This window comes from Patagioenas fasciata, chromosome 4 (genome assembly GCF_037038585.1).
Source record: "Patagioenas fasciata isolate bPatFas1 chromosome 4, bPatFas1.hap1, whole genome shotgun sequence".
NCBI lineage: Eukaryota > Metazoa > Chordata > Aves > Columbiformes > Columbidae > Patagioenas > Patagioenas fasciata.
The window spans coordinates 41,089,373-41,116,537 of NC_092523.1; the positions used below are offsets into that span (position 1 = coordinate 41,089,373).

Genomic DNA, 27,165 nt, shown 5'->3' on the forward strand with positions numbered 1-27,165 from the left:
ATTATGAACACTTGTTGTAAGGCCTAAACCTAGTTTTACAATAGCCTTATTTTTCAATGACTGAGAACCCTTTAAAATGGCCAATTCAGTATACAGAACAGCTTATATGTAAACAGCAGGTTAGTACAGCAGCTTCCTTTCAAGATTTCATCACAGTAATTACAGACTAAGGCCTCAATCCCAGAAATCCTCCATGTCCAAGTAACTTCACACATCTGAGTGCTCCCATTGTTCTCAGCTGGCACATGCTGTGGTTAACCCTTCCTTAGATGCATTTATCTTTGCAGAAAAGGGTTCTAAGTCCATTGTTCTATAAATGTCACAATGTATATGGGTGACACACCTTTAATGAATACTGAGAATGAAGAAAGATACCTTAATCCTCCCTCCACACCTTTTCCCTTTTAGGGAGAGAGAAGAAACACATTAAAGTATCTGAAAATACAAAAACAAGTGAGAGGTTAGACAAATCAGATGCACCCAGGTAAAGGTGTTTTGTGGTGACAAAACAAGGCCAGTGAAAAGAAGAGCAGTGTCACAGAGGCATGACAGCCTGCTTACCAGAGGCTGGATGGAGGACCTTCATTCCAAAGCACTACTCCACCATTTCATATTAAAAGGTAAACTAGGTTAAAGGGAGACAACCAGACATCTTGTTATATATAAACCAAACATAATCTCTCAATTCCCTCAAATACTTGGTTTATTTTGGTGATAGAACATGTAATTTCATTGCATCAGATGATGAAAATTAAAAATCATGTCTTTTATAAAATTCCAAATCTAAGACTGAGGAAGCTGAATAATTTCATTAAAGTAACAAGAGATGCCAAAAATATGTCTGATAATGACAAAAGTTAGTGTGACTGATGCAGAACATTTTGGTGACTCTTCACTGTCATTTTCTTTCCTATTATTATTCAAAACTAAAGCCTTTCCTTCAGCAGAGCCAGGATGTAATTTTCTCTTGAAAAATGCTACATAATAGAGCACTCCTCAAAACAGCTGCCATCTCCAACCATTTAACTCGTACACATCCTAAACTGAAGGTTGGGCATGAAAGCATCCATTTACAACAGGCTACCCCAAAAAATACACAAAATGTCTTAAAATCCACTGTGTCCCATTTCTCTTCCTTCCATTCCTTTTCTTTCCAGCTTTATTACCCTGTCTTTTTTCCAGTCTCTTCTTTTCTCAATCTATGAGGCCTAATTAAAACCAGGTCTAATCCCTCTACCAGCTTGATTTATTATACTTAATGTGCTTCAGTTTTACTAATCTTACAGCCCCTTCAGTCTAACTTTTGTTAATTCTGCATAGAATCATACCGCTTTTTTGTTTTTTTTCAAACACGCTTCTCTCAGTTCTGGTACCCAGACACAGTCCAGAATGAAATAACTCAAAGATGTGATTAAAACAAAGAAAAAGAGAGAAAAAAAAGAAACTTCCGTTAGTTCAGTTATTCATAGCTTCAAATTAGTACACAATAAAAATATATTATATTAATCTTCAATTAAAGAGTTCCAAACTTCATTCATTCATTAGCATTATATAGAACCCCATGCTTGATCACAGTGGTGGTAGCAAAAGGCTCCCAGCTCTGTATCAAGCTAATGCTGTGATACGCAGAAGGCTCCATTAAGGTGTTTCCATTGCCACCTCATCAAAAGCCTCACTAAGGCAGATAGACAACAATACAAAAAATTTTAGACCAAATTGTAAAAGCAGAAGAAAAAATTATAAAATGCTGTTAAGTAGTTCAAGGCAGATGGGGTTTATATAAAACAGGAGTCAAAAAGCCCAGAGGAATGTGCTCAGCAGCAATACACAATAAGATTTCCTCTATTTGTGTTTTATTACACAGAAAAAAACCCAGCTTCTAAATCACAGGGTTTTTTTCAATATAATTTGTTTCCCACAAATTAGTTCCTTAATTTTGCTTGCAATCATTTCACCCAGCAGAGAACACTTGATTCCAGGATCTAACCTAATAAGCTTGTGTCTTCACTGGCCAACCACATGTTCCTCAATTATGCTTCTACAGTATTGTGTAACTTCCAAGGGTGCTTTGATTCACTGTCCAGACAAGGAAGATGGTAATTTAAGTCAAACTCAACCAGCAAACAGAATGCTGTAGAACAGGTCATATAGCTATAAGCACATTGTGTAATCAATTTTGAGACTGACTTCCCCCCAGGGTAGCTGAACCTTCACTGCCAATCAGTGAAATATGAATAAAGGTTCCCTACTGCCATGTAAAACTTTAGGACAAGAAAAGAAAAAAATAAACAGAAAAAAGGGGAAATAATGAAATCATGATGCAATGTGACCAAAATAAAGTGGAAAAAACCCAAGTGTTTGGTCCCTAAAGACTGCTTTGACACCTTGGACCAAAACACTTAAAGCAAGACTACTCTCTTCAATTATCTTTTCACTTCTTTCTGGACTTGTCCATCACACTACATCTATAGCCAAACAACACTGGAAGAAAATCCTTTACATCAAAAAAACTACATATAGCTATCAGCTGTGAGAAGTGGGGTTCTTTTTTTTTTTTTTTTTTTTTTGTAATTGGTTAGCTTTATACTGACATTAAAAATATCTAATTCTACTGTACTAATAATGCAAGAAGGACTTTGAAAGAAAAACGGACTATGGTCTGCAAACAAGTTGCCTTCTCTGATTCTGTACGTACCTCTTAACTACTTTCTATCATTTTTCTGTTCTTTACAGGGTAGGCTTTTCCTAAGAAAGAGTCCTACTGCATTTTCACCTTTGCAGACGTGTCCCTTCCTCACAACTCCAATATGCTAAAACCGTAATTATAACTCATCAACAAAACAATTTTGCTTTCTTAGTAGGAAGCAATCCTGGCTTACTTAGCAGCTTTCCTAAAGTTTACGTCTCCCTTTTCTAGGACTAGCCAAAGTTCTGCTACCAAGATCATTTGGTTTCCCCCTTAGGTAAATGCATTTAAGGAAATAGCCTTTATCTGCTAGATTGCCCTTATTCAGTTTTAGGGTTATTTTTTGCCACTATTTCCAACTTACACTGGGACGAAATTACAGCATCAATATGTATTCCTCCCTAGATGTGCTATATATATTAAGCTTACTTCTTGTCTTCAAGAATATTACATCTTCTCCATACATACATGAACTGTGTGAACATAGTGCCAACAGCAATTTTGCATGTTGTTAATACATAATGCTATTCTATGCCAGGCATATTTGAATTCCATGAAACTATGAGCTCAATACTTAGTAGTGGTCAAAATAAGACTTGCTACTTCATGACATGCCAAATGCTATGTGAAGTTCTGTTCCCTCCTGTAAGTTACAGATAACAGAAAAGGTTCAGAAAGGGGCACTAAAAAGGATTCAAAGCATGGGATAGCTGCAAGGTTCAGCTGAGCAAACGAGAAGTCCTTAACCTGGAAAAGAGACAACTGAGGGAAAGAAATAAGCAGCAATGGAAATAAAATTATTGCCATCTATTCTAATGAAAGAGCTCTTAAGATAGTTACTGGTTTGCAGGATCAACAAAACAACAAATGACAAAGGCAAGGACAACAAGAAATTTTTGTTAATGACTACACGTTGTATACAGGTATAGCAAAACATAAGCTATAAACAGTTTGATACCTCACACTAGTGATTAACAAATTTACCTACTAACTGATTTGCTATAATTGAATTACTGCTTTGATGCAGTTCTTTTTGGTGGGAAACTTGGGTTTTAAACCATGATTCTTTCCTTTCTCCTCTGAGAAGCCTTCCGCAGCCACAGCACCATGCTGTCCATGTGCTGACCGTCATTAGTTTCTACCTGCATATGGCCAATGTATGACAGGCCTTATCAGAGTATGTGTATTGGGCAAGACAACCAAGACAACCTAGTTTCAGGTCACCCTGTCCTAGTTTCATAGCAAACCCTTTTGTACCAACAGCAGTTTCATTTCAATAAGCTAATAATAACCTCTTAAGCCCCTATGTATCAGCAGAAAGAGTTTTCACAGCTGCAATATCAAGAAAAAAAAAAAAAAGAGCATTTATGCTGTACAAGGGTGAGGGACAAAGAAGTCCATGTGTCAGTCCATGCTACTGCATAGGCCAGTGTCAGCCTAGGCAAGACTGGCAGTTATAGCTGTTGTTAGAAGTATTTATACCTGGATTGAGGTTCACAATAAATAAAGTGGTTCTTCACATAAAGCGTAGCTGAGCTGATAGAGCTTGCCAAGGAATGGTGTGGGTGCTAAAGATCACGAAAAAGGAATCCACTGATGAGGACTAAAACTCTAAAACCCACCACTCAGCTGAGAGAGGCCCTCAGCCATTGAAAACCACTGTGCAAGTACTCAGATGAACTTCCGTAGGCACTAACTTTTGACTCTTGTCAGAGACAGGATGCTGAGCTGGGTGGATTTGTGGTTTCACCCCGTAAAGCTGTTCTTGCATTTCAGGAACATCACAATATCCTCTTCCAGAAGAACATTTCTATTCATTCTGAGCAGATGAAAAGCTTTCACTTCAAAATGCATTTCTTAGCTGGTAAGCAAGAATATTCTCAAAGGTAGAAAGCAAGAGTGCAGCCTGACATCAATTTGGTTAAAATCTTATCTGCCTCCATTGGCTTACTTGAGAGAACAAATCAAAGGCAAAGTGAATAAATGAAATATTATTATTAATGTTGTGATTATGATTATTTATTTAGTACTTAAAGACTTTATGGTCATATTAGACTATTGCATGCTTCAGACTCTTGTTCCTACATATCTGCCATCACATTTCCTCAGCTTTCATTCCTTCTCCTTACACTATTCATAGAGCATGCCTGGGAGGAGGACACCCATCTGATAGCACTCTACCAGGCTGTCAAGTCAGAAATAACTGCCTCAGCAGCATCTGTTAACAAAGCCAGTGTGCTGTGAGCACTTCAACAGAGCTGCAGAAGGAAAACACCAAGATTATATAATATCTGAAAGACAGAAAGGATGAATTACTAGTATTATGATTTATCTTCTTCCAGCGTAATAAGCTAGAAATGCATATGCTTGTGTATTTTGGAAGATGATGAAACCTAATTTTGTAAATACAACTTTGACAAGGAAGACTGACAAGACTATTCAAGGACTGTAGGGAGGGTTAAGTTCTAAAACCAATACAATTCTCATATCCTATAAACAAGTCTTCAAAGAACTGACCTTGGCATCTGTGAGAAATTCATTATTAGAACTTTACATACACACACTGCCATAATTTCCATCCCTTAGGAAGTCTCGTGCCACACCAATCCAAATCTAAAGGCACAGACTAACACCCTAAACACTGTTACAGGTTGTTCAACTAGAACAACATCAAGTGATTTTTCATTTTGGACAATAGTTACGTTAAAACAAAACAAAACAAACAAACAAAAAAAACCACACCCAAACCAAAACAAAACAGATTAGAGTCCAAGAAAATCACCGTCATGATAAACACATAAGATGCAAAAGAAATTTCAAACACCTGCAACTCATTCAATAATGACATCCAGTAACTAAAGAGAAAACATTTTTTTGAACCTTAACCTAAGAATCTTCCAGTCAATTTTTTCATTTTCTGCCAGAAGTTTGAAATCCTTGATGGAAGAGTTTTGTTAATTAGCCCAGTTATCCATGTAAACATAATGTCTAACAACCTGTGTTCCAGATAGATGGACAAAATTACCTTCATGCATTACTAATAAGGGAAAAAATAAAGAAACATTGTTCTGTACTGTCAGATATCTTGTGTCCACCTGCATTAGTAGCATGGAGCACAGGCAAAATGTCTACAATTCTAACCATAATCCAAAAGAAAAAAGTAAATGATAACCAGTTACTGACAATTTAACTACTCGCAATAAACTAGCTGTGCCTCATGCTTGCTGTTGTAATCACAGCAAGTCATCTCATGCTTCAATTTGTATGACATAATTTGAAAGCAAATATATTCCCTTCACAAGAAGAACAATGAGCCCTTTAATGCAAATATTGCTAACTTGGAAAATAGGTTGTATGTAACTTAGGAAAGAGATATGTCAAACTGTCATAAGGACTGTTCAGTCATGTCAGTTTTATACCACATTCACGGAAAACACAAACAATGCCAATGGTGCAAAATGACACTGAAGAGCCTTCTTTATATCAGCCATGGACAAGAGGAAGTACACCTGTTAATGCAACTTCCACGCATAAAAAATATAACAGGAACTGGAGTTCTTTAGGCAGCAAATAAGTTATTTTATTATTTTCTTTGCATTTTTTCTTTTCTTTATGAACTGCGATATTTAAATACAAACAAACAAATGTGAAAAAACATTCACAAGTTGTCGGAAAACATAATTATGCCTAGATCTTGCTTGAATAATTAACCTCTGATGTGGTATGAATTTCTGGATTTATAGAAGAACCTGCACTTGCTGAAAATTACATTCTGTTCCTCAAATAATGCCATAACATTAGTTCACTATATCACATTTTTGATATTGGTCTTTAGGGTGTTGAAAATTAATCATTGTAGTCTCACTTCAGGCAAAGGAGTCCAACTCATGCGTAAGGACAGTATAGGAGAGCTGCAGTGTTTTACACCATGACCTGTTGGCATATTCTTTTTTTCAGTGGTGCTGCTATCATTGTGGGGAGATAGTAGCAGCTGTAGCAGCAGCTTTTGAATTACCAGTTTACAGGTTGTCATATTAAGGTTAACTTTTGCCAATTTTCTGTTAACACCATATGCCAGACTGTAAACTGTCTCCACACTGAAGTCACAATATAAGCAACCAAGCTCCTTCAACTGCAGCAGGAATCACTACGACTATTGAAAAGAACACGAAGCTCATTCAGGACTTAGACTCCCATGGGTAGATCAAGGTACCTTGAGACGTAAACACCAGTGAGATTATTTGTTTGCAAACCATTTCTCCTGCAAATAAGGCTTAATCATCTGATTTCAGTCAGTGCCTTGAAAAATTTGCAGTCTGACAACATTACAGAAATCTAACTTCTGCTAAATTTGCCCTGCACTTAAACTAAAAACAAACAAACAAACAAAAAAAACCCACAACAACAACAAACAAAAAAACCCTGATGCAGTCCCCTCTTACATCATATAAACAACTCTCAATTCCGAGTACAATTATGGAGACCTCTCCGTTTCACCTTGCTAGCTGGCTAACCCTGGGTCATAAAAGGTGAAAGTCTGAACTTTGGAAGAGACTTGTTATATCCTTCAAACCCAGCCAGTAGCCAGAAATTGTGTCTCTCTCAAACTTCAGAGACAGGCAAGGCAAGGCAAGCCAACGTTGAGAGAAAAAGAATAGATCAGACATTTCATCTTCTCATTCACATTCCCCAGTTAAAATATGAATCTGATAATATATTTCAATTTAGGAGATTTCACTTCTGTTCAGAAATAATTCTTTTTTTTCCCGTATTAAAGCGATGGAAAACAATGAACTATTCTCTAAACAGTATAGATCTCTTCCTATAACATTTAAACCAGTATATATTAGCTTGTATGACTTCATTATTAAACAATTTATAGCTTCTCAATGGTAAGCATAATGGGTTTAAACTGACCTTGCAAGAAACAGAGTATACAGTCTAAAAATAAATACAGAAAGTCATGATGAAAATGATCTCTGCAGATTGCACCTGTGGAAGTACATTACATGTACAAGCATTAGTTAAGACATCCTCCCTACAAAAAGGCAGATACTTCTGTTATCAGTATAATGTCACTGTAATTCTCATTACACAGCAGTTTATCAAGGAAAACCACTAACTTCAGAACTACAAAGAGATTAGTTTCGATAAGCAACAAAAACAAGTTATGACCCAAGTTGACAGACAGTATCCCTTCTAGGCAGGGCTTTGGTGCAAGCCATCCAAGCCTCCGCATGCATAGCAATTTAATTATTTAGCATGTTAAAACACACTATGCTCAAAGAATTTACAATTTTACTATACCTACTTGTCTTCCATAATGCTCTCACTAAAAGTCTAAAATTTATGCAAAGAAAACAGCTACTGGGCAGCATAACAGACATATTATATACTACATATATGCTATAATTACTATACATTCATATTTATGTAATACTACATCCTCACAGTTTCTGTATTCTTCTCAGATGACACAGTGAAGGATTAGGTAAAATACATGGTCTCAGATGGTGTTAAAGAGAAACAAGATCATTGTCCTGCACTGTTTTTAACATAATGGTTAATCCTCCATGTAGAAATATACAAAAATCATCCAAACTGCAAATCAGGTGACAATAAAAAGGCAAATGTCTATCAATAGGAAATGGGAGAGGTGCCTGAGGACTGGAGTAAAGCATCCTTACAGATAAACTGAGGGAGTGCGGTCCGGATGATCAGGTAGTGAGATGGACTGTGAACTGGCTGAAGGAAAGAAGCCAGAGAGTCATGGTCAATGGAGCAGAGTCCAGCTGGAGGCCTGTATCTAGTGAAGTGCCTCAAGGGTCAGTACTGGGGCCTATATTATTCAATATATTCAACAATGATTTGGACAAGGGAATAGAGTGTACTAATCAGCAAGTTTGCTGATGACACCAAGCTGGGAGGAGTGGCTGACACGCCAGAAGGCTGTGCTGCCATCCAGCGGGACCTGGACAGGCTGGCGAGTTGGGCAGGGAAAAATTTAATGAAATATAACAAGGGAAAGTGTAGAGTATTGCATCTGGGTAGGAACAACCCCAGGTTCCAGTATAAGCTGGGGAATGATCTGTTGGAGAACAGTGTAGGGGAAAGGGACCTGGGGGTCCTGGTGGACAGCAGGATGACCATGAGCCAGCACTGTGCCCTTGTGGCCAGGAAGGCCAATGGCATCCTGGGGTGTATTAGAAGGGGGGTGGTTAGTAGGTTGAGAGAGGTTCTCCTTCCCCTCTACTCTGCCCTGGTGAGACCACATCTGGAATATTGTGTCCAGTTCTGGGCCCCTCAGTTCAAGAAAGACAGGGAACTGCTGGAGAGAGTCCAGCACAGGGCAACAAAGATGATTAAGGGAGTGGAGGATCTCCCTTATGAGGAAAGGCTGGGGGAGCTGGGTCTCTTTAGTTTGGAGGAGACTGAGGGGTGACCTTATTAATGTCTACAAATATATAAAGGGTGAGTGTCACAAGGATGGAGCCAGGCTCTTCTCGGTGACAAACAATGGTAGGACAAGGGGTAATGGGTTCAAGCTGGAACATAAGAGGTTCCACTTAAATTTGAGAACAACTTCTCAGTGAGGGTAACAGAGCACTGGAACAGGCTGCCCAGGGAGGTTGTGGAGTCCCCTACTCTGGAGACATTCAAATCCTGCCTGGATGCCTTCCTGTGTAGCCTCATCTAGGTGTTCCTGCTCCGGCAGGGGGATTGGACTAGATGATCTTTCGAGGTCCCTTCCAATCCCTAACATTCTGTGATTCTGCGAACCACGTATTAAAGACACGTAACATTCTAGGTGACTTTCTGAAGACAGGTTCCAGTTAACATTCACTTGTTTAATCTCATATGATATAAAAAATTTTCCCAAATAAGACAAGTACCATGTGTCACTAGTATTCTTTCCCAATATAATCCAATTTTCACATGCTTTCAAAAGAAGGCATATTCACCATTGAATAACAGCCTCAATGACTTTGTACACCCCAGTTAAGTGCTTAAGTATGAGTGGTAATGTGAATGGCAGCACCATGCCAGCTTTATAGAATCACTGTTCTTGACAGCCAAGGGACTTACCAAACCTACTGAAATGAGCAGACTTCTTCCATTAACTTACTGCCCCCTGAATGAGGGGGGAAGACTACAATTATTTTAGAAATTCCATATTGTTAGTTTTTTATCTGCATAATACATGTGTAGTTTATGGTTCAGTTATCATTAGCCAAAAACAGGAGAAAAAAAAAATTCTTGATCCTTCATTTTCTCCTCACTGCATGGTCTTGATTTTTAAAACTTTGTAATTTTATATTTCATTACATAAGCTACACAATTATGATGAACACTCTATTGTCCATGGCAGCTTATCCGAATTCAATAAGTTCATGTCTGTGCTCATTTGTAGTTCAAGCTTACATTCTACAGCTATGCAGCTTTCAATTTAACCACTTTATTTCCACCATCACTTTGAGTACAGATACATTATTGCCATTTTGTTCATGTTGCTAAGAAACCAAGCTTGTAAATTCTTCCAGCCCTACAGACCTACAACACAAACTGTATGTTTAAATAGGACTCCCCATTTTGGCAGGGTTCACCAGCTAAAGTACAGAGCTAGATCTAAGGCCTCTGCATTCACATCATGCTCTGGGGGGGTCTGCAGTGTGGAGAAGCAAGGGATCTTCCAGCTCCTGAGATGGTTCTGCCCTTCCTCAGGAAGTGGGATAGATTCTATGTGGTGAATTCAGCTGTACTTAGACTCAGCAAAACAAAAACAAGTAAGGATAACAGTTTTTAAATAACAATGACACAAAACAAACAAATCAAACAGTTGATGCTAAGTAACAGAGGACTACAAAAAGGGCACATGCAGTCCAGCAAAAAAGTGCTTGTTTGCTCTTGTCAATGAGATTTGCTGACTTAAAAACACACAAGAAAAACCACCTTACACATTTGGAGACCTAAAGAACAAGAAACACAGATGTTCACCTCCTGCATGTAAGTTTATTCATAACTTCTTTGGAAGTACGTTCTTACCACCTGGAAATGAAAATTTACACCAGATTCTGATCTACTGCTATTTGCTATGATTTACTGTACAAGAAAATATTTTGCATGCATAGAGACACATAAATCACCTTTCACTTAAAAAGTAGTGGTTATTACCATTGCTGCTTCTTACCAAGTGACCAGAATTATGGCAAGCCGACAAACCACTAGCAAAAAATTCAACTCCAGGAAAGAAAATACATTAGTTTTAAGTTCTAATGCACATTCTAATGCTTCAGCATTATGAGAGAGGGGCTATGGGCACGTGCAGCAATTAGCATTGCCTTTGACAGTGCAAACAAAACAACAAACTCATCTGTTTAAACTCAATTTACGCATCTAATTTCACAACAAGTAAGACACAGAATACTGGCTCTGTAAACCATTTCTTTTATTGGAAACTTATTTCCCTGTAAAGCTTGAAGTGATGGTGAGGATTTATCCAAACAATAACCAGAGCAGCTTCAGACTTTCAGTGCAGGTTGCAAATATTATGTTGGACAAGCAAGGCACTCATTTTATTAAAAGTGCCAGATATTCAGAAAAAAAATATTACACATGGAAGCCAGCTGTTCACTTAATAATCTCCTAACTACCAAGTGCTTGACTTCATCAAGCTGGTGTTCTCTAAGTAATTTTGCAGAAGGAATTTTCCTGTAGATTGAAGGTGTCCTGGCTCTTGACACTTGCATTGGTTTAAGAGTTAAATAACTGCACATTCAAGACAGATGTAATTAGATGGAAGGAATACAGATGAGAAGGATGCTTATAACAATACAACACAACTATCTAGTAAAATGCCAGCATCCAGTTGCTAAGTGTGGCAAAGGGGAAATGCATGAAGGAAGAGACTCTGCATGGACAGAAGACAACTAAATGTTAACAGGGGAGGAAAGGACAGTAAAAAAAGAAAACCCATGAGACTGACTTTGATTTTAAACAAACTAAGAGGAAGTGACAAGAGTATATATTTAATCAAGTTTACTATCTTAAGCAGAAATTACTTTCCCTTCTTCTGTTCCCCTCTTTGACCATTGCTAAGAGAACGTTAACACTTTCACTCCATTAACTGCTTATAAATTAAAAAATGAGAAGAAGGAAAAGCTTCCCAGTTCTTTCTCATTTGTATTACTTCAGTGTGTTTCTTAGTGCTCACAATAACAACCTTTCTTTGCAACATTTCACCTAGTCAAAAGTTCAAATCATATGGTGTTTTCTGTTACTTCTAACACCCCTACTTAAGAGGTTTATGCCTCTCTGAATCCAGCAAAAACACATTTATCTCTAGCAGTAATGATTAAAAAGAGACTGTTAATTTCTGCCCCAAAGAAATATTGAAGACAGTAAGACTTCCAAAATCCTGCTGCAGCAAAGACAGACCAGGTAGCTGCAGAATAGCCAGCCTTCCCCTACTTGACAGCAAACTTGCCAATCGCCAGAAATAAGTTAATATCTGCCTGGTATCAGAAGTCATCCCATACAATGTAACTGTTGGGCAAGAACACAGAAAAACATCCAGCCACTTTCAGGTTTAAAGGATCCCTCTGAAAGCCAGATTAACTAAAGAGAAACATTAATTAATTATGAAAAAAAGGTTGGTTTTGTTTATTAAACAACCCCCCACAGAAAACCCCAAAACAAAAAACTCCACAAAACCAGAAAAATACACCACCGAAAAACTTTTAAGTGGAAATTAACATTAACTTACCAATTGATGCATCACCATCCAAGAGATTGTCATCTTCAGAGGTCTGAAAGTCCATAATTACACCTGCTCCATCTAAAAGCTCCTCATCGCTGCTTGCACTAGTTATACTGTTGTAGCTGTTTCGATAGTAGCCTCTATGAAACAGCTGCTCAGACTCCATTTAGCTGCTTTATAACCTATACAAAGAAAATGACTTATTTTCTATTTGAATATGCACAAAAGACTGAGAAGTTTACATCAAATTAAACAAAAAAAAATCCTATATTTCATGCTTTGGGGAAAAAATATTAAGGTCACAATACTCTAAATTACAAAACATGTAGCAGTAATACAGAACATTTTACATACAGAACATTTTGCACACATCTGTAATGATCTTTAACTGGATGATGCTTCCTCATCCCCTTCCCTGGCCTCCCCTCAGTTCAATGTTATCATCATGAAAGTATTTCACTTTCAGTACAGGTGGTTGGAATGTGCATGCCCCATGCGTAAGCATGTGCATTGCACCATGAAGCTGGTGCAAAACCCAGCCAACATTAAGGTTAAAAGATCAGTTTCTTTAGTCATATTATCTTTGTACTATGCCTGCTTGCAGTGAAACAGATGGCAGGCTAAAGTTGTAGCCCCTTGAACATAACTGTTCATATTCTTTTGCACGGAAGAGCAAAAATATAAAAGTTGAAAACAGCCTAAAATCTTCATGTCCACATAAAGCTTTCAAAACTCGTACCTACCTGCCTTTTATTTGGTTCTTAATTTATTTTTAAACACAATGAGGTGTCAGCAACACCTGCTTTTGTGCACTAACATGTTAGGTTTCCACAGACTCAGGCTGAGTCCTCCTTTGCCTTGTAGAATTAAATCCACAGAAATAACTTTGTGATTGGGGTGTCAGGGAGGACATGATCAGACCTTGGTTCCATGCTCTTCTTTATTGAAAGAAAATCTTTTGTCATTTCTCAAAGATCATCATTCCTTATTAACATACAACAGTTCAATATCCATTTTTTCAGTAATAAGAAACTTCTCATTCTCTCCAAGCAAAGGAGTTGTCCCCCCAAACCACCTCCCAATCTTTTCCTTATACCCTTTTCCCCCTGCTAATCTCCAAATTCTGTAACCATTCACTCTAACTGCTACAACACTATATGCACTGTAAACATCCAGCCAGCCGGCAGCAATAAAAACTGGTAACAGGACTTCCATTTCGGATCCCTCTCCTCTAGCCAGCTGTCAAGCCTTGTGAGGTACCGCCACAGTGGCTGGCCAGTATCAAGAGTTAAGAGTGGAGGTCAGACAGACAGCTTTCTCATATTGGCCAATGACTCAACCTTCTAAATAATTTACCTAAAGGAAGGGGTGATAAACAAAGCAACAAGGTTTGCTGGGTAGCTGCAGGTGGAACTCTCAGCACTGTGCGGCCGGATGATAACACAAGATAAGGCTCTATACAGATCAATGTGAATCGCATCACATGGTGAGGGGGCAGCAGAACCAACCCAACTTACCTTACAAAGCAAAGGGCTCTGACCCAACTACTACCATTCACAAAAGTTACAAGAATGAACTCAGCATGCAATAACAATCCCCAAATTAATCTAATACAAGAATTATCAGTTAAGAGAGAGAACTTCATTAAGATCACAGTGATGATCGAGTACAAAACAGATTTCCTTCTACAGGGCAACAAAATGCACTGCGACTCTTCAGTCTGGAAAAGATTCATGTAGAAGCCAACACAACCTATGTCAGCAGAATCACAAGGGCAGGAAGAAAGTGAAGAGCATCCACTGTTTTTCAATCGTCCTTGCATGTCATAATGAAAGAAGTTAGGTGACAACTGGAGAATAAAGAGCTGATTCTTCACACTGCATGTAGGGAAGTGGTGGAATTCTTTGCTACTTTGCAGAAGTAGGCAATGGTTCATAAAGTAGCCTGACAAATTCACAGAAGAAAAAAATAACATCAAAAGCTATAAAGATGACACCTCTGGTGGAAATGCTAGAGGCTAGGAAAGCATTCCGGAAATGTGCATATGCTTATTCTGTTCTTACACTCTTCCCTAGAGATCTGTTATCAGGCAAGACAGAACTCTTTGGCTTTACTCATTCTCATTTCCTTAAAAAAAAATATTTAGAATATTTACAATTTGAAACATACTCTCTCTTCAAATAAATTTCTTCCATTCATCTTCATGTGATAATTCTGTTTGATCTTCTACCATTCTACAGCCACAGAAAAAAACTTCCTGATGGACAGCCAAAAAAATTTCATAGTGTCATATTATGAAGCATATCCTATTAGAAAATACAGTTGCTTATATCTGGAAACAATAAAAGCATCTCCATTTTTTTCCCAAATAAATCAGATCACAATTTACTATTTATTCAGAAGCTATACTTGAAACTGTTCAACTGCTACTAAGTTTTCAAACACAGTAATTTTTGGCATTCCAAATAAAATGGTACCTACAAAGAAAATGCACCAAAAAAAAGTCTGATCACAAACATCCTGACTATTTCATTATTATGCTCATAGAAAGTCCTGTTAATACCACTCTGCCAGTGCCAGCTGGGTACCATCATAAATGGAAGCCACACAGCACAACTGAAATGAGACACTGGGACTTCCCACAAGTGTTTCCACTCATTGCATCATTCATCACCTTCCTCCACATGCACCAAAAATTATATTCTAGACTCTCGTCTGTCAATTGGCCTCCTGTTTGAGTGAAATCTTTGTTACTTCTACATTCATCTGATTTTTCCTCCATTCAAACGAGGTTTGCAAGTAAGGAAAAAAGTCTCCTGCCTTGCCCATAAAAGTAGCACTAGAAGACAAAAAGCACAGGACAGAAACCCCTCCCTGCAGCACACTGTAAATTTTAGTCTATTGTGTTCTCTTCCTGTTGTATATCAGACTTTTTTGATAGTTAATTTTTTTCAGTTATGTAGTAATCTTTATTACAAAGGAGAAAACAATTAAGCAGCAAGAGAACGACCACCTTTCAGTTAGCAATCACCAAGAGTTGCTTGTAAATACATCAAAACAAAAAAGAAGTAGCAAATCTAGACCCCAAAAGTACTACTAATTCTAAGTAAAGCCCAGGCCTCCAAGCTCAAAATTCACACTGCTCCAAGGACTCCTGAAGATCCTCAGTGTGCAAAAGCGAGAATACACATTTTGTAAACCACAGGCAGAAACACAACTAGCAAAGGCAATTACTTGAGCTCAGAAGGAATTGATCCTATAGTGTTAACAGACACAAATTAAGGAGACGTAAGTAGTGAATTCTGTTATTAACATTCTTTTTTGTTATGTTTGATGCATACTGAGGGCATGGCTAAAACCTGCTTAGTCTTCGAATTATTGTACCAAGTTTGAAAGCCACATACAGATTTTTCATCTAATAAAGACACTTTCCTGCAATGGCCTCAGCAGAAATATTTATTACAGCATGAAGCTGAAACACTGTAAGTGTCTCTTTAAAAAAAAACGATATGTTTCTTTGTATTAAATTCCACAGCTTCAGTTAATCTTACTACACATCTGCTATTCAGAATAAGATAAATAACTCTCCCTTTGGATGTTTTTTTTTAATCACTTTAGAGAAATGTCAGAACAGTGGCTTATAGATATTAAATCTTCCAATAACTGAGAAAAAGCTTTCAGCCTGGTGGTCTACAGTGCAAGGGAAAGTTTAATCAACCAGTAACTGACAAACAACCCCAACAGGCTCTTCAGAGCCAGACCAAGCATACTGCAAAGAAACCCCACACCATCTCCACACAGATGCCATCCCTCATGCCAACTCCTTTGGCACATACATGCCCACAGATACACCACAGGCAGGATTCTACAGGCTGACCCTTCTTGTTTTGAAACACTGTATGTCCCCTGCCGCAGAAGTACCACTTTCGACAGACCTCTCCTACAATCAAGCAGAAGTAGTAACACCAAAACCATCCATTACAAGCACCCTAATCAAGATTCTTAAGAACTGTACATTAGTCCTCTGTATTCAAAGAGAGTCAACTACACTAACTGCTTTGTATCTGACACTGTGTTACAGATAATGCCTTATGCAGGGAGTAAGAGCATGAGAATGCTAACCGTGCAATAACCTTCACATGGGACTAAAATTTCACTTCTTGGGAGCACATCTGTCACTAATTTGTCTACCACTACCTGCAATTCTTGGAGGGAGGACAGCTTAGGTCAACATAACAATAAATCTCTTTGAGTACCTTTAAGAAAAGGGCTTGTTTAACAAAGTAGGATATAAAGTTAGGGATGAACTATCTTGAGCTGTGTTAAACTTTCAAGACAACTTAAGAGTGTATGCTTATGTAACCTTAAAATAGTATTAGCAAGTAAGAGATCTGACTTGCTTGAGCGAAGGAAACCAAGTGATCTGGACACCATGAGTAGTCTCCCCCTCAGAATAAAATAAAGTAGAAACAAAATTCTAAGCAATATTCATGGAGCTTTTGAAACAGGTAAGGAATTTGACTCAACTCACACACCCAAATCTTCCATGAAAAGACTGTAAAGCAATAAAGGTGCAACTAATCCATCATGCTTCCATTACTAAGGTGTTTCCAGGATGTCTTGACCCATCAAAATTCTTCTACAAAGCAGGTTAACATACAAGCCTCTGACACCAAAAAAATTAAACCACCACCAAAAAAAAACAACAAAAAGCCTTAACAAAACCAAAGAACAGGCAGCTAAAGCAGGATGTCTTACTGTTATGACTAGGGAGAAGAGAAGAAAGTAAAAAGTAGGTATATTGAATTGTAAAAGATCTAATTAAACACCGTGCACGCAGGAACTAGACTGGTATAAGAGAACAGCACAGAAACAGTTACATTCTTAGTAGCAAAAGAATGTAAGGCTATTGCAGTTTTCTGCACAGTCTAGTACCTCAGGCACTTTTCTACTCTCAAACATCAGATGTCCTGCTTATCTTCCAAGCTCTACAAAGAAAAGGTCAAGCAGAGAAGCGAGTCAGCTGAGGGAACCATTTTCAACTCAGAGAAGTGTCCCTGGAGAAGACAGAGTAGGACAATTAAAAGTCTGATTTACAGGACATTTGTTGTCAGGTGATCTGAGTAATCTGTAAATCTCTGCTACGTGCTCTGCTGTCCCATAAAAACACTTTCCTTTATCTCAAAGGGGTGGCAGGAAACCAAGGCATCTTAAGTTTGTTGTTTCCCTGGGAGGAAGGTGGAGTGAAAACTTAAAAGTACTCTTCCAGATTCCAAATCTGATTAAGTGGGGGGGAAAAAAAACACCACCACACACTACCCCCTATCTGCCCCCCTCCCCCAACAACCAAACAAAACACCCCACAAACAAACAAAGCCATGATTATTCTTGTTAACAGAAAAACTTTTTCCCAAACTAAGAATCTCAATAAACCCCAAAATCAGTGTAATATTCAATTTTTCTGTTCAGTACTAACAAGAGCTGAAGTCCCCTAACTCACGCATACCTTCATGCAAACCCTACAAAAGCACAGCACCTAGTGAGAAATGCTATACAGACATGTATCAAAAGCAGATGAAATGAAAATTAAGAATACAGTCTCTAAACATGTGTCCAACAGTAGAGGAAATGCAGTGATGGCAATAGAAAACTCATTTGCTGTAAATTTAAAAAAAAAAAAAATTATAGGATTTTAAAGGTTTTAACTGGTAAGAACCTTCAAAAGTCATTTTTTGTTATAAACAGAAATTCTAAATACATCATCTTATCTAAAAAGTATCCAACTACTATATACCTTAAGGACAGGTAAATAATATGACAGAAACATTCCCCACACCCACACTTAAATTAAAATTTTATCATATACCCCATATATGGCGATATGTGTCAGAACAACTGCCCAAAAAATGCAGGAGGTCAAGAACAGCTTTAAAGGCTTACTTCCAAACCTTTCATATTATGTTACTTTAAAATTACACAGTGTCATCTTTTTTAATTTTTAAATAAGCCTACCCTTCAGAAAGAAATTTTGAGCTCAGAAATAAGACTTTTATAACAGTTTTTTAAAAGACCATGCTGTGGCCACTCTTCCATCCCTAGTCTCACCAGCATCAGAATTACATTCTCACTTTCATCACAGACCCAGTATATCTAACCTCCATTTATTTATTTTGCCTGTCATGTGAAGATTGTTAAGTGAGATGAGAACATCACTAATCTTCTGAACTTCAGGTTTTTTTGATCACTAGCAGACTTTTTCTTCATAAAAGTGCTCAAAAAAAAAAAAAAAATCTTACACTTCAATTCAAATACAGAGGGGAAGATGAGTGCAACAGCAGCTTTCCTGAACTTTCTCAAGTCAGTTTGAACCATAAAAATTCTTAAGGATACTCAAGAACCCAAACTCTTAACAATTTAGGAAATGCATATTCTAACCTTGCAAAAATAAATACACAGAAGATCATTCTCTAGAGCATTCAAAAATACCCATCTGAAACTAATTTGTACTCATTTCAGGGACAAGACTGTTCTCATTGCAGTCATTTAGTGAGAAAGGATCTTGGTCAATTTTTAGGTCATATTTAGAAAAATAAAGTCACAAAGGAGCACTGCCAGTTAACTGAAGCTATTTGCATTAAAAAAAAAAAAAAAAGGCAACCTCTGAGTTTACATAGTATGTTCTCTTGGAACAGAAGATTCAAAGTCAACTTGCAAAAATATACCTAGGTAAATTTTAGTCTAGTTTCATTCACAGCTGCTTCCAAAATAACGACAATGTTCGTGGAGGAAAGATACACAAACTCAAATATTCTTTAAACAAGAAAAAAAGCAAGGGCAATAACAGAAACACACAGACAAAACTACATGAAAAGATTATACTTGTAAAGCAGGAAGATAATTTTAGCATTCAAACTGTAACACCACCACCACCACCACCCCCCGCCCAGTATTCATATCTACTTTCTAGAATTTACTGAATCTTACCACTCTTAGTTATAAAAGCTGAATATAATATAACAGCATGCAAAGTTTTTTCACTTTTATGATACATACCAATACAGAATATCAGCACTATATCTGATCTTCACAGAAGCAGAATAAATAAAAAAATACTCATTTTTATAGGACTTTTAACCTTCTCAGCTTAAAAAAAAAACTCACACAAAATCAAAAAACTAAAAACTGCCAGCCTAATTACAGGATGAATACTGAACTCATGCTTCTAGTCATATGATTCCAAACATTAAGGGTATTGACTTCAGTTTGTATAAAGCATTCAAAAGTACTTCATCTCCACTCTGTAAAAATGTCTTAACCACTAACGCCATGGCTACGCATAGCTGTGACAGCTGAAGATCTGTACCACCTGGCATAAAGATATTCACCTATATGATGGAATTGCTTCTTTCACATTCACCAAGTTACCAATATAAACACTTTTTAATTGCTTTCAATCAAAACTAGTAGGATTAGCTAAAAACTTGGATTTAAACTCACTAAACTAACCTCATTTATTGATACATTAGAAAAAACTCTGCTATCTGAGTTGAAGAGTAGTCTCCCACACAGGCACAACAATAAGCAGCTACGTGAGTGGTAAGGTCTCTAAGAGGGTTTTAGTTAATTACTTAAAGAGAAAAAAACAAACAACTGTGTCTGTGGCTGCCACTTCAGAGCAAGCCTAAAATACATGCAATGTATTAGTTTCTAAACTAATGGGTTGGTACCTATAGCTGTAAATATTTTGTTCAGAGAAGATGGAGAACCTCTTTAGCAAAATAATCTTTGGTGTTTCTTCTCTGATCATACTCACATGAGAATGACATGGAAATTCATTAAGACAACTGAAAGGTAAAACCCATACTCTTCTTTAGAAGGGCAGGAACTATGACTGTCTTTGGCCATGATTCTCATTTTCTGTTTGATGAAAAGACATGGGAACAGTGTGCAACCTTCTCTTTGCAGTTTTTAAAGGATTTTGTTCCTTTTTAATAGAGACTTGTGTTGCAGTCATCTGAGGGTTACACAAACAATGGAACAGAGCTTTAATACACCACAGGAATTACCAGAAGTCTTGTCATTCATACTACTTTCTCTTTTCAGAGAAATGCACTGAACAGTCCTCAGCTATGTGCACAGATTTGTAAGTTCAGGGTCACACTTCAGCCGGATATCTTTCAGATAATTTTGTTCCAGTTCAATACATTTATATCTGAATGATTAATAAAAGTACTCAAGGAATGAAAAAGAAACTTTATATTAAAGGAAATAAGAGAGCATCACAGAAAAGAGGTTCTGCAAGCCAAGACAGACTCCAGCAAAAAGAGAAGCACATGAAAAGTATTCATTCTTGATAGACAAAATTATAATTCAGGATAGTCAAATTGGAATCTGAAGAAGCACCACTATCCCCATTTTAACTCTAAGCATCTTCTCAATAACAGCAGCTACCACAGATTTTTAGGATCCTTGCACTGAACTCCTATTTATTTATAAACACACTAAAGCCCCTGAATCAAGAAACAAAAAATCCTATGGATCTCTCCAAAACCTAGCACAGGCAGACAACCACTGCTTATGAAATCTTGTGGGGACCCCTGGTGGGTCCTGTTTACTTACTCTCCCTACCACCGATTTTCAGACTTCAAAGAAGTGAATACCAGCTACTGAGGAACCCCTTCACTGTACTCAGGTCAGAAATTACAAGTCTTTGGTCGCCAAGAAGTACAAAATGCTGGGGGTTCTTCTTGGCCTGTGTTATGCACAGATAAACTGACAGATGCAGCTATTCAGACTTCAAGGCCGGGAGCCCTGACAATAGGCTTGCTTTTTTTCTTGTTCTGAATAATCTTAAGCAGCAGGGTTAAGGCAGCAAGGTGAGGAAGGACTGAAGCAATCTGCAAGAAACACCTGGATCTGGCTCATAGCTGAGCTTCTTGCATGTACTAGAGAGAAGCCGCCTCATTTTTGTAAATACAGCATATCCAACTATTACTGATTTCCATTCTGGTCTTCTTCAAAGGATGAAACTAAGTTTTTAGGAAAGACCTGTGAACCTCTGATGTTCGTGCGTAAGATTGTTAATGGCTTGTCTCTGTATTTTACTAAAAACGTATACCTTAACAAAAAAATCCCCAAACAAAAACTACAACAACAAACACTAACACAACAAAACCCCAAAATCAAACCAAAAGGCAATGAAGCCCTGAATGCATAAATACCACCAGAAGTGAAGCAGTCACTAAACCAAGTGTGTTAGCAGTTCTGAATGCATAGCAAGTTCCACTCACTTGAATATTCTTCTCTCCAGCTGTAAAACTTAGTTGGCTGTTTGGCAAATACAACTTGTAAAATTATGTATACTTTGTCAGGGTCTACAAATGGTAGACAAGTTCCTGGCAGGAAAGTCTGGAGGGAAATTATTATTGTTAAATAGTGGTATCAAGTTGAAAGCATTAATCGTGGCAGATATTTTATGAGGAAAAAAATAAAGTGGCTTTATGGGAGATTTTAAGTTTCGAAAATTACAGAAAAAAAAAGATTCAGTAATACTTCACTAAAAGGCTTCTAGTTAACAGAACTAACACAAGAAGGTCAGTTATCTTAAACATGTTACATAACCACAGAGATGAGATCAGTTCACTGGGTTCATAGATCGAATTTACTAAAAATAACCCATCCTCTACCTATATAAAGAACCAAAAGGTTTTAAAAAACTTCTTAGATGAATAAGCATTCAGAATTTTGTGAGTTAGGCTTCTGCAGTCTTATAAGCTTCGCTGCACAAGTTAAAAGAATATTCATGTCTCAGCACAAACCAGAAGAAAACTGGTAATCTGTAAGACTGATAATAATTGTATTTACTCATTCTTGTAGTGTTCCACATAAGAATAAAAGTCTTCTGCAAGTCAAGAAGCAAAAAGCAAAATAATAGTTGAAAAAATCTTTAGTTTTCTTTCCTAGAGATACCTCCTTTGGAAATCTGTAGATCCAGTTTTCAGAATCATAAAATGAGCGTGTTCGGAAGCATATGGAGAACTGCATGGGTTTATTCCCAACACATACACAAAAGACATTAATAACAGAAATCTGTGGGGAAAGCTGCAGTAGATCAAGAACTGCAGATAAAACATTAAAACCCAACAAATCTGGCAGGGAACACTAATCTGGGGATAAGAGTGGAAGGAATTCAAACACAAACTTATCTTTCAGGAAAATGAGTACTTGAACTCTAACTGAAAGGACACCAAAGTATTAAGTCACTCAGTAGCTCTATCTGTAATTTAAACATATTACTTAACTAAAATTTCATGTTAACTATTTCAATTAGGAAATGTTTCACCATTATACTGTATTGCAGTATAAAAACGCAAAATGGACATAAGTACTTCCTCTTTCATGAATTTTTTAGATAAATTTATCAAAATATACCAAAACCAAGGAAAAAAAGCAACAGCAAAGGTTATCTATATCAAAGCGTCTGTACTTTAGAAGGGAATTTAATTCACTTTTTCATTTACTGTTCCTCCTTATCCTCCCATAGTAAGCACAAAGTCTACTCCTCTAATGAGAAAGCCTAAGTAAAATGCTTAACAAACAAAAAAGCTGAATGTCTAGAAAGCTTAAGGGGAAATAAACTAGACTTCCTACAAGTCATTAAAAACAACCACTGGTACCCACTGTGAAATTATAAATTGCTTTCTTTCCATTCATTTCCAGGAGTACATATTCAACTACATAATACAAACAAACAAGGATACTACAGATGTAAAAAGATCTACAACTATTTTAATAGCTTTGTCTGGAATCCTTTCTGCTATGCATGAAAGCCAGGAATTACTTTGTCAATTCTCTGCTCTCCGCTAGTGACAGGTATTATCAGCTCACGAAGTTTAACCAACATCTCAACGTTTTATGTAGATTTTTCCACTTAATCTTTTTAAAGCAGAGCACACATCCCAACAAACATTATTTTTACAGTTGGTTTACAACCCTCTTATCAGAATCAATTTCAATGAACATTGTTTTGTCTAAACATTATTCTCTCAGGTGATTTTATAAAGGCTTCCAAAATTCAAAAAACAAGTTTCAAGTTGAATAGCTATAAAAATTTATAATTGCCAATTTTCTAATATTCTGAGCACCTTTGGTTTCCAAAGCCTGCCACATAAACAAGCACAACATACTGTGTAGCACAGCCTAGAACTGCATACCTCATTCATGAGCACAGAGAAAGAGACGGTCTGACTTGACACCTGTACAGCTTTAGGGTATCAGCCAACACAGAACCTGCACTTTCAGGTTATGACACAAGGGAAAGACTGACCCAGGGAGCAGAGAATTGGGAATTTGCTCTCCGAGCATGCAGGTATTAAGTTGAAACCTTAGTTTGGGGAGAATGAGCAGGGAGGGTATACAAGCAGTTTCATGCTCATGGTAACTGCCACTGCTGACCGCCTTCAGAGATTACTCGGTTACTGCTGTGCCAAGGAGGTGCCAAAGCAGGATGCTTAGGAACACGCAACCTAGAGGCTGAGAATTAGGAAATTAACCCTTCAATCAACACAAACTGGCATTATAATTTGTGGCACAACTCTCTTCAAAAGTAGAGTTTCTACTCCATTTTTCCTTATGATGAAGTTAAAAATATCCCTACTACCAAATTATTACAAGGCTTCACCCTGAAAACTTGGTCTGCACAGTAACACCTATTCCACATGCATATGAAGTCACTTCAATAAGGGGAGGGAAAAAAATTCTAAATGTTCCCTAGAATGCCTTTCAGCAATGGTGCAAACTTGGAACAGTTGTCCCAGCTTTAGTGTTTACATTAAAAGAATACAACTCTGCTGTTCAAATACCAGTGTAAGATACATACAGTCCCCAAAGCAAACTGGGGGAAAAAAAACCTGAAGTGTATATTCAGTAAACCAGAGAACATATATTAAACAGACCAAGCTGTTCCTAGAATAACCAGCACACAGTGGGTTCTCACTTGCAGGTTACTGAAACATGTTTGTGACAAAACATTAGCTGAAGCAACCACAAGAGGAAATACATAGTCACAAGAGCAAAATGCAGGCAAACTCACAAAATAAAGTGGCTCAGAGCAATGCAGTCATAGAATCATAGAACAGTTCGGGTTGGAAGGGACCTTCAAGATCATTTAGTTCCAACTCCCTTGCTGCAGGCAGAGTCAGCTTCCACTAGACCAGGTTGCTCAAAGCTCCGTCCAGCCTGGCCTTGAACACTTCCAGGGTTGGGGCATCCACAGTGTCTCTGGACAGACTGTTCCAGTGCCTCACCACCCTCATGGTGAAGAATTTCTTCCTTATATCTATTATAATATAAATCTACCCCCTTTCAGTTTAAAGCCATTACCCCTTGTCCTATCACTACATACCCTTGTAAAAAGTCCCTCTCCAGCTTTCTTGTAGGCCCCCTTCAGGTATTTAAAAGCCACAACAAGGTCTTCCCAGACCCTCATCTTCTCCAGGCTGACCAACCCAAACTCTCTCAGCCCTTCCTCATTGGAGAGGTGCTCCATCCCTCTGATCATTTTCATGGCCCTCCTCTGGACTCACTCCAAGATGTCTATGTCCTTCTAATGCTGGGGGGTCTAGAGCTGGATGCAGTACTCCAGGCAGGGTCTCACAAGAGTAGAGCAGACAGGCAGAATCACCTCCCACAACTTGCTGGCCATGCTTCTTTTGATAGAGCCCAGGATACAGTTGGCTGGGCTAAAAGCGCACATTCCCAGCTCACATTGAGCTTCCCATAAACCAACAACCCAAAGTCCTTCTCCCCAGAGCTGCTCTCAATCCATTCTCCATCCAGCCTATATTTGTGCTTGGGGTTGCCCCAACCCATGTGCAGGACCTTGCACTCTGCCTTGTTGAACTTCATGAGGTTTGCATAAGCCCACCTCTCTAACCTATCAAGATCCCTCTGGATGGCACCTCTTCCCTCCAGTTTGTGAACCGCATCACAAAGCTTGGCGTCTTCAGCAAACGTGCTGAGGGTGCATTTGATGCCACTGTCCATGTCATTGACAAATATATTAAACAAAGCCAGTCCCAATACTGACCTCTGAGGAACACCACTTGTCTTCACTTGGACACCGAGCTGTTGGCTACAACTCTTTGAGTGCAACTATCCAGCAAAGTCCTTACCAGCTGGGTGGTCCATCTGACAAATATATGTCTCGCCAATTTAGAGACAAGGATGTCATGTGGGACAGTGACAAATGCTTTGCACAAGTCCAGGTAGAAGAGCAAAGACCAACAGCTTCAAGTGTCTTTCCGGTTGAGCATTTGGATAGCCTTGTTTTTATTACAAGTCAATATGAAGCACGAGAGAGAAGACATACACCCCAGGATTACTTTTACTTGCAAGTATGCACAAGGAGAACAGTGGTATTGTAAACCACTTAAAGATAGGATGCCATAAAGATTTGGGCAAAGACAGCCTTGGAAATCATAGAACACGAAAAATATATTTCTAGAAATATGGCAATACACATTGTGCATGACATCTACTATTGTCAGGCAAAGATTTTTCAGGACTAATATACCAATAACAAACAGAAGCAAATGAGAAACAAGCTCACTTTTTATGGAACCTTGCATTTCCACAAGTTTTGAAGACAGATGCAAAGTCATTTTGTTTCAAGTTGTGAGCTTCACGCTAGCTGCAATTTTCCCACAGCAGAACTGCTTCCCGTTTTGACAAGTCAGAGTACTGAGCACTAAGTTTTCATCTGCTTGCCAAGCAAAGACACTTGCATACAGATCCTTCATTCAAACTGCTGTTTTTGCAAAGAAGCATCCATGTTGCCAAGGGATACAGGCCATAAAACCCTTCACAGGTCCACCAAGAAGAGAGGTGTCAAAAAGCTAGAGGTACCAATATATTTGACACATAAATAATCATGAACTTCTTTCTTTCACAAACTCTGCACGTTAAATTTTAGAGGTCCAACAGCCTCAGAAAGAAGGTTCAAGTCCTAAAACAAAAACTATTGCCATTTTGGGACATCTTTCAAAAAATATTTTTAAGTAGCTACTCTAATATAATTTAGCACCAGAAACATTTTTAATTTGATTTTAAGGCCTTGTTTTACCTAGTTGAGTATTTTAAAGTGTGACACAGCAAATTTGCTATTCAACACAACATATTTCACTATTAGCACATGATTTTCTACTATCACACTTGCTCCTGCTCATTTTAGATGTGAATCGATATGTACTTGTTTTACAATCAGCTCCATGTTTTTTGATTGGGAAGGGAAGGATTTTGGATAAGGAGGGAAGATAATACGAAAGAATGTAGCAATCTTCGGTTTTAACCTCACTGGACTGCACCGTCCTCATTTAATTAAGAGGCTCCCAGAGTAGGCAATTATTTCCCTCTCTTGTGCAACAACAGCTTTACCAACCAAACCCGTGAGTCAACATAAAGTGAGCAACTAAAGCAGAATAATACTTCCAACTCTGTTTACATGACAAGGAGACTCTGGATCTTCCAAGCAGCAGAGCCGTCAGAACAGCTGCCACAGAGCCGCGAAATCAGGTGATGAGGTTACACGCTGAGTAAACACGCAGAACACTTCCCCCGACGCCGGCCTTTCCCGTTTCGGGGGAGGAGGTCAGATAAGTTGAGGGGTCCATGAGAAACCGCCATTTCTGCCACTTCCCGCCTCCCAGCCGCGAACGAAGCGGTC

General features: G+C 38.0%; 1 protein-coding gene across 5 annotated transcripts in view; it reads right to left on the minus strand.

Annotated features, from left to right (window-relative positions):
- CLCN3 (chloride voltage-gated channel 3) overlaps positions 1-27,165 on the minus strand; it is a 71,497-nt gene that overhangs the window by 43,879 nt on the left and 453 nt on the right. For 2 of the 5 annotated variants that reach the window (XM_065836574.2, XM_065836577.2), the window contains exon 2: positions 12,450-12,625. The exons of 1 other annotated variant lie outside the window; for it this stretch is intronic. In XM_065836574.2, the coding sequence (XP_065692646.1) occupies positions 12,450-12,609 (160 nt within the window). In that variant the 5' untranslated portion in view covers positions 12,610-12,625. Of the gene's footprint in view, positions 1-12,449; positions 12,626-27,165 lie in introns of those variants that run through there. 2 more of the 5 variants (XM_071807709.1, XM_071807710.1) reach the window with 2 other exon arrangements.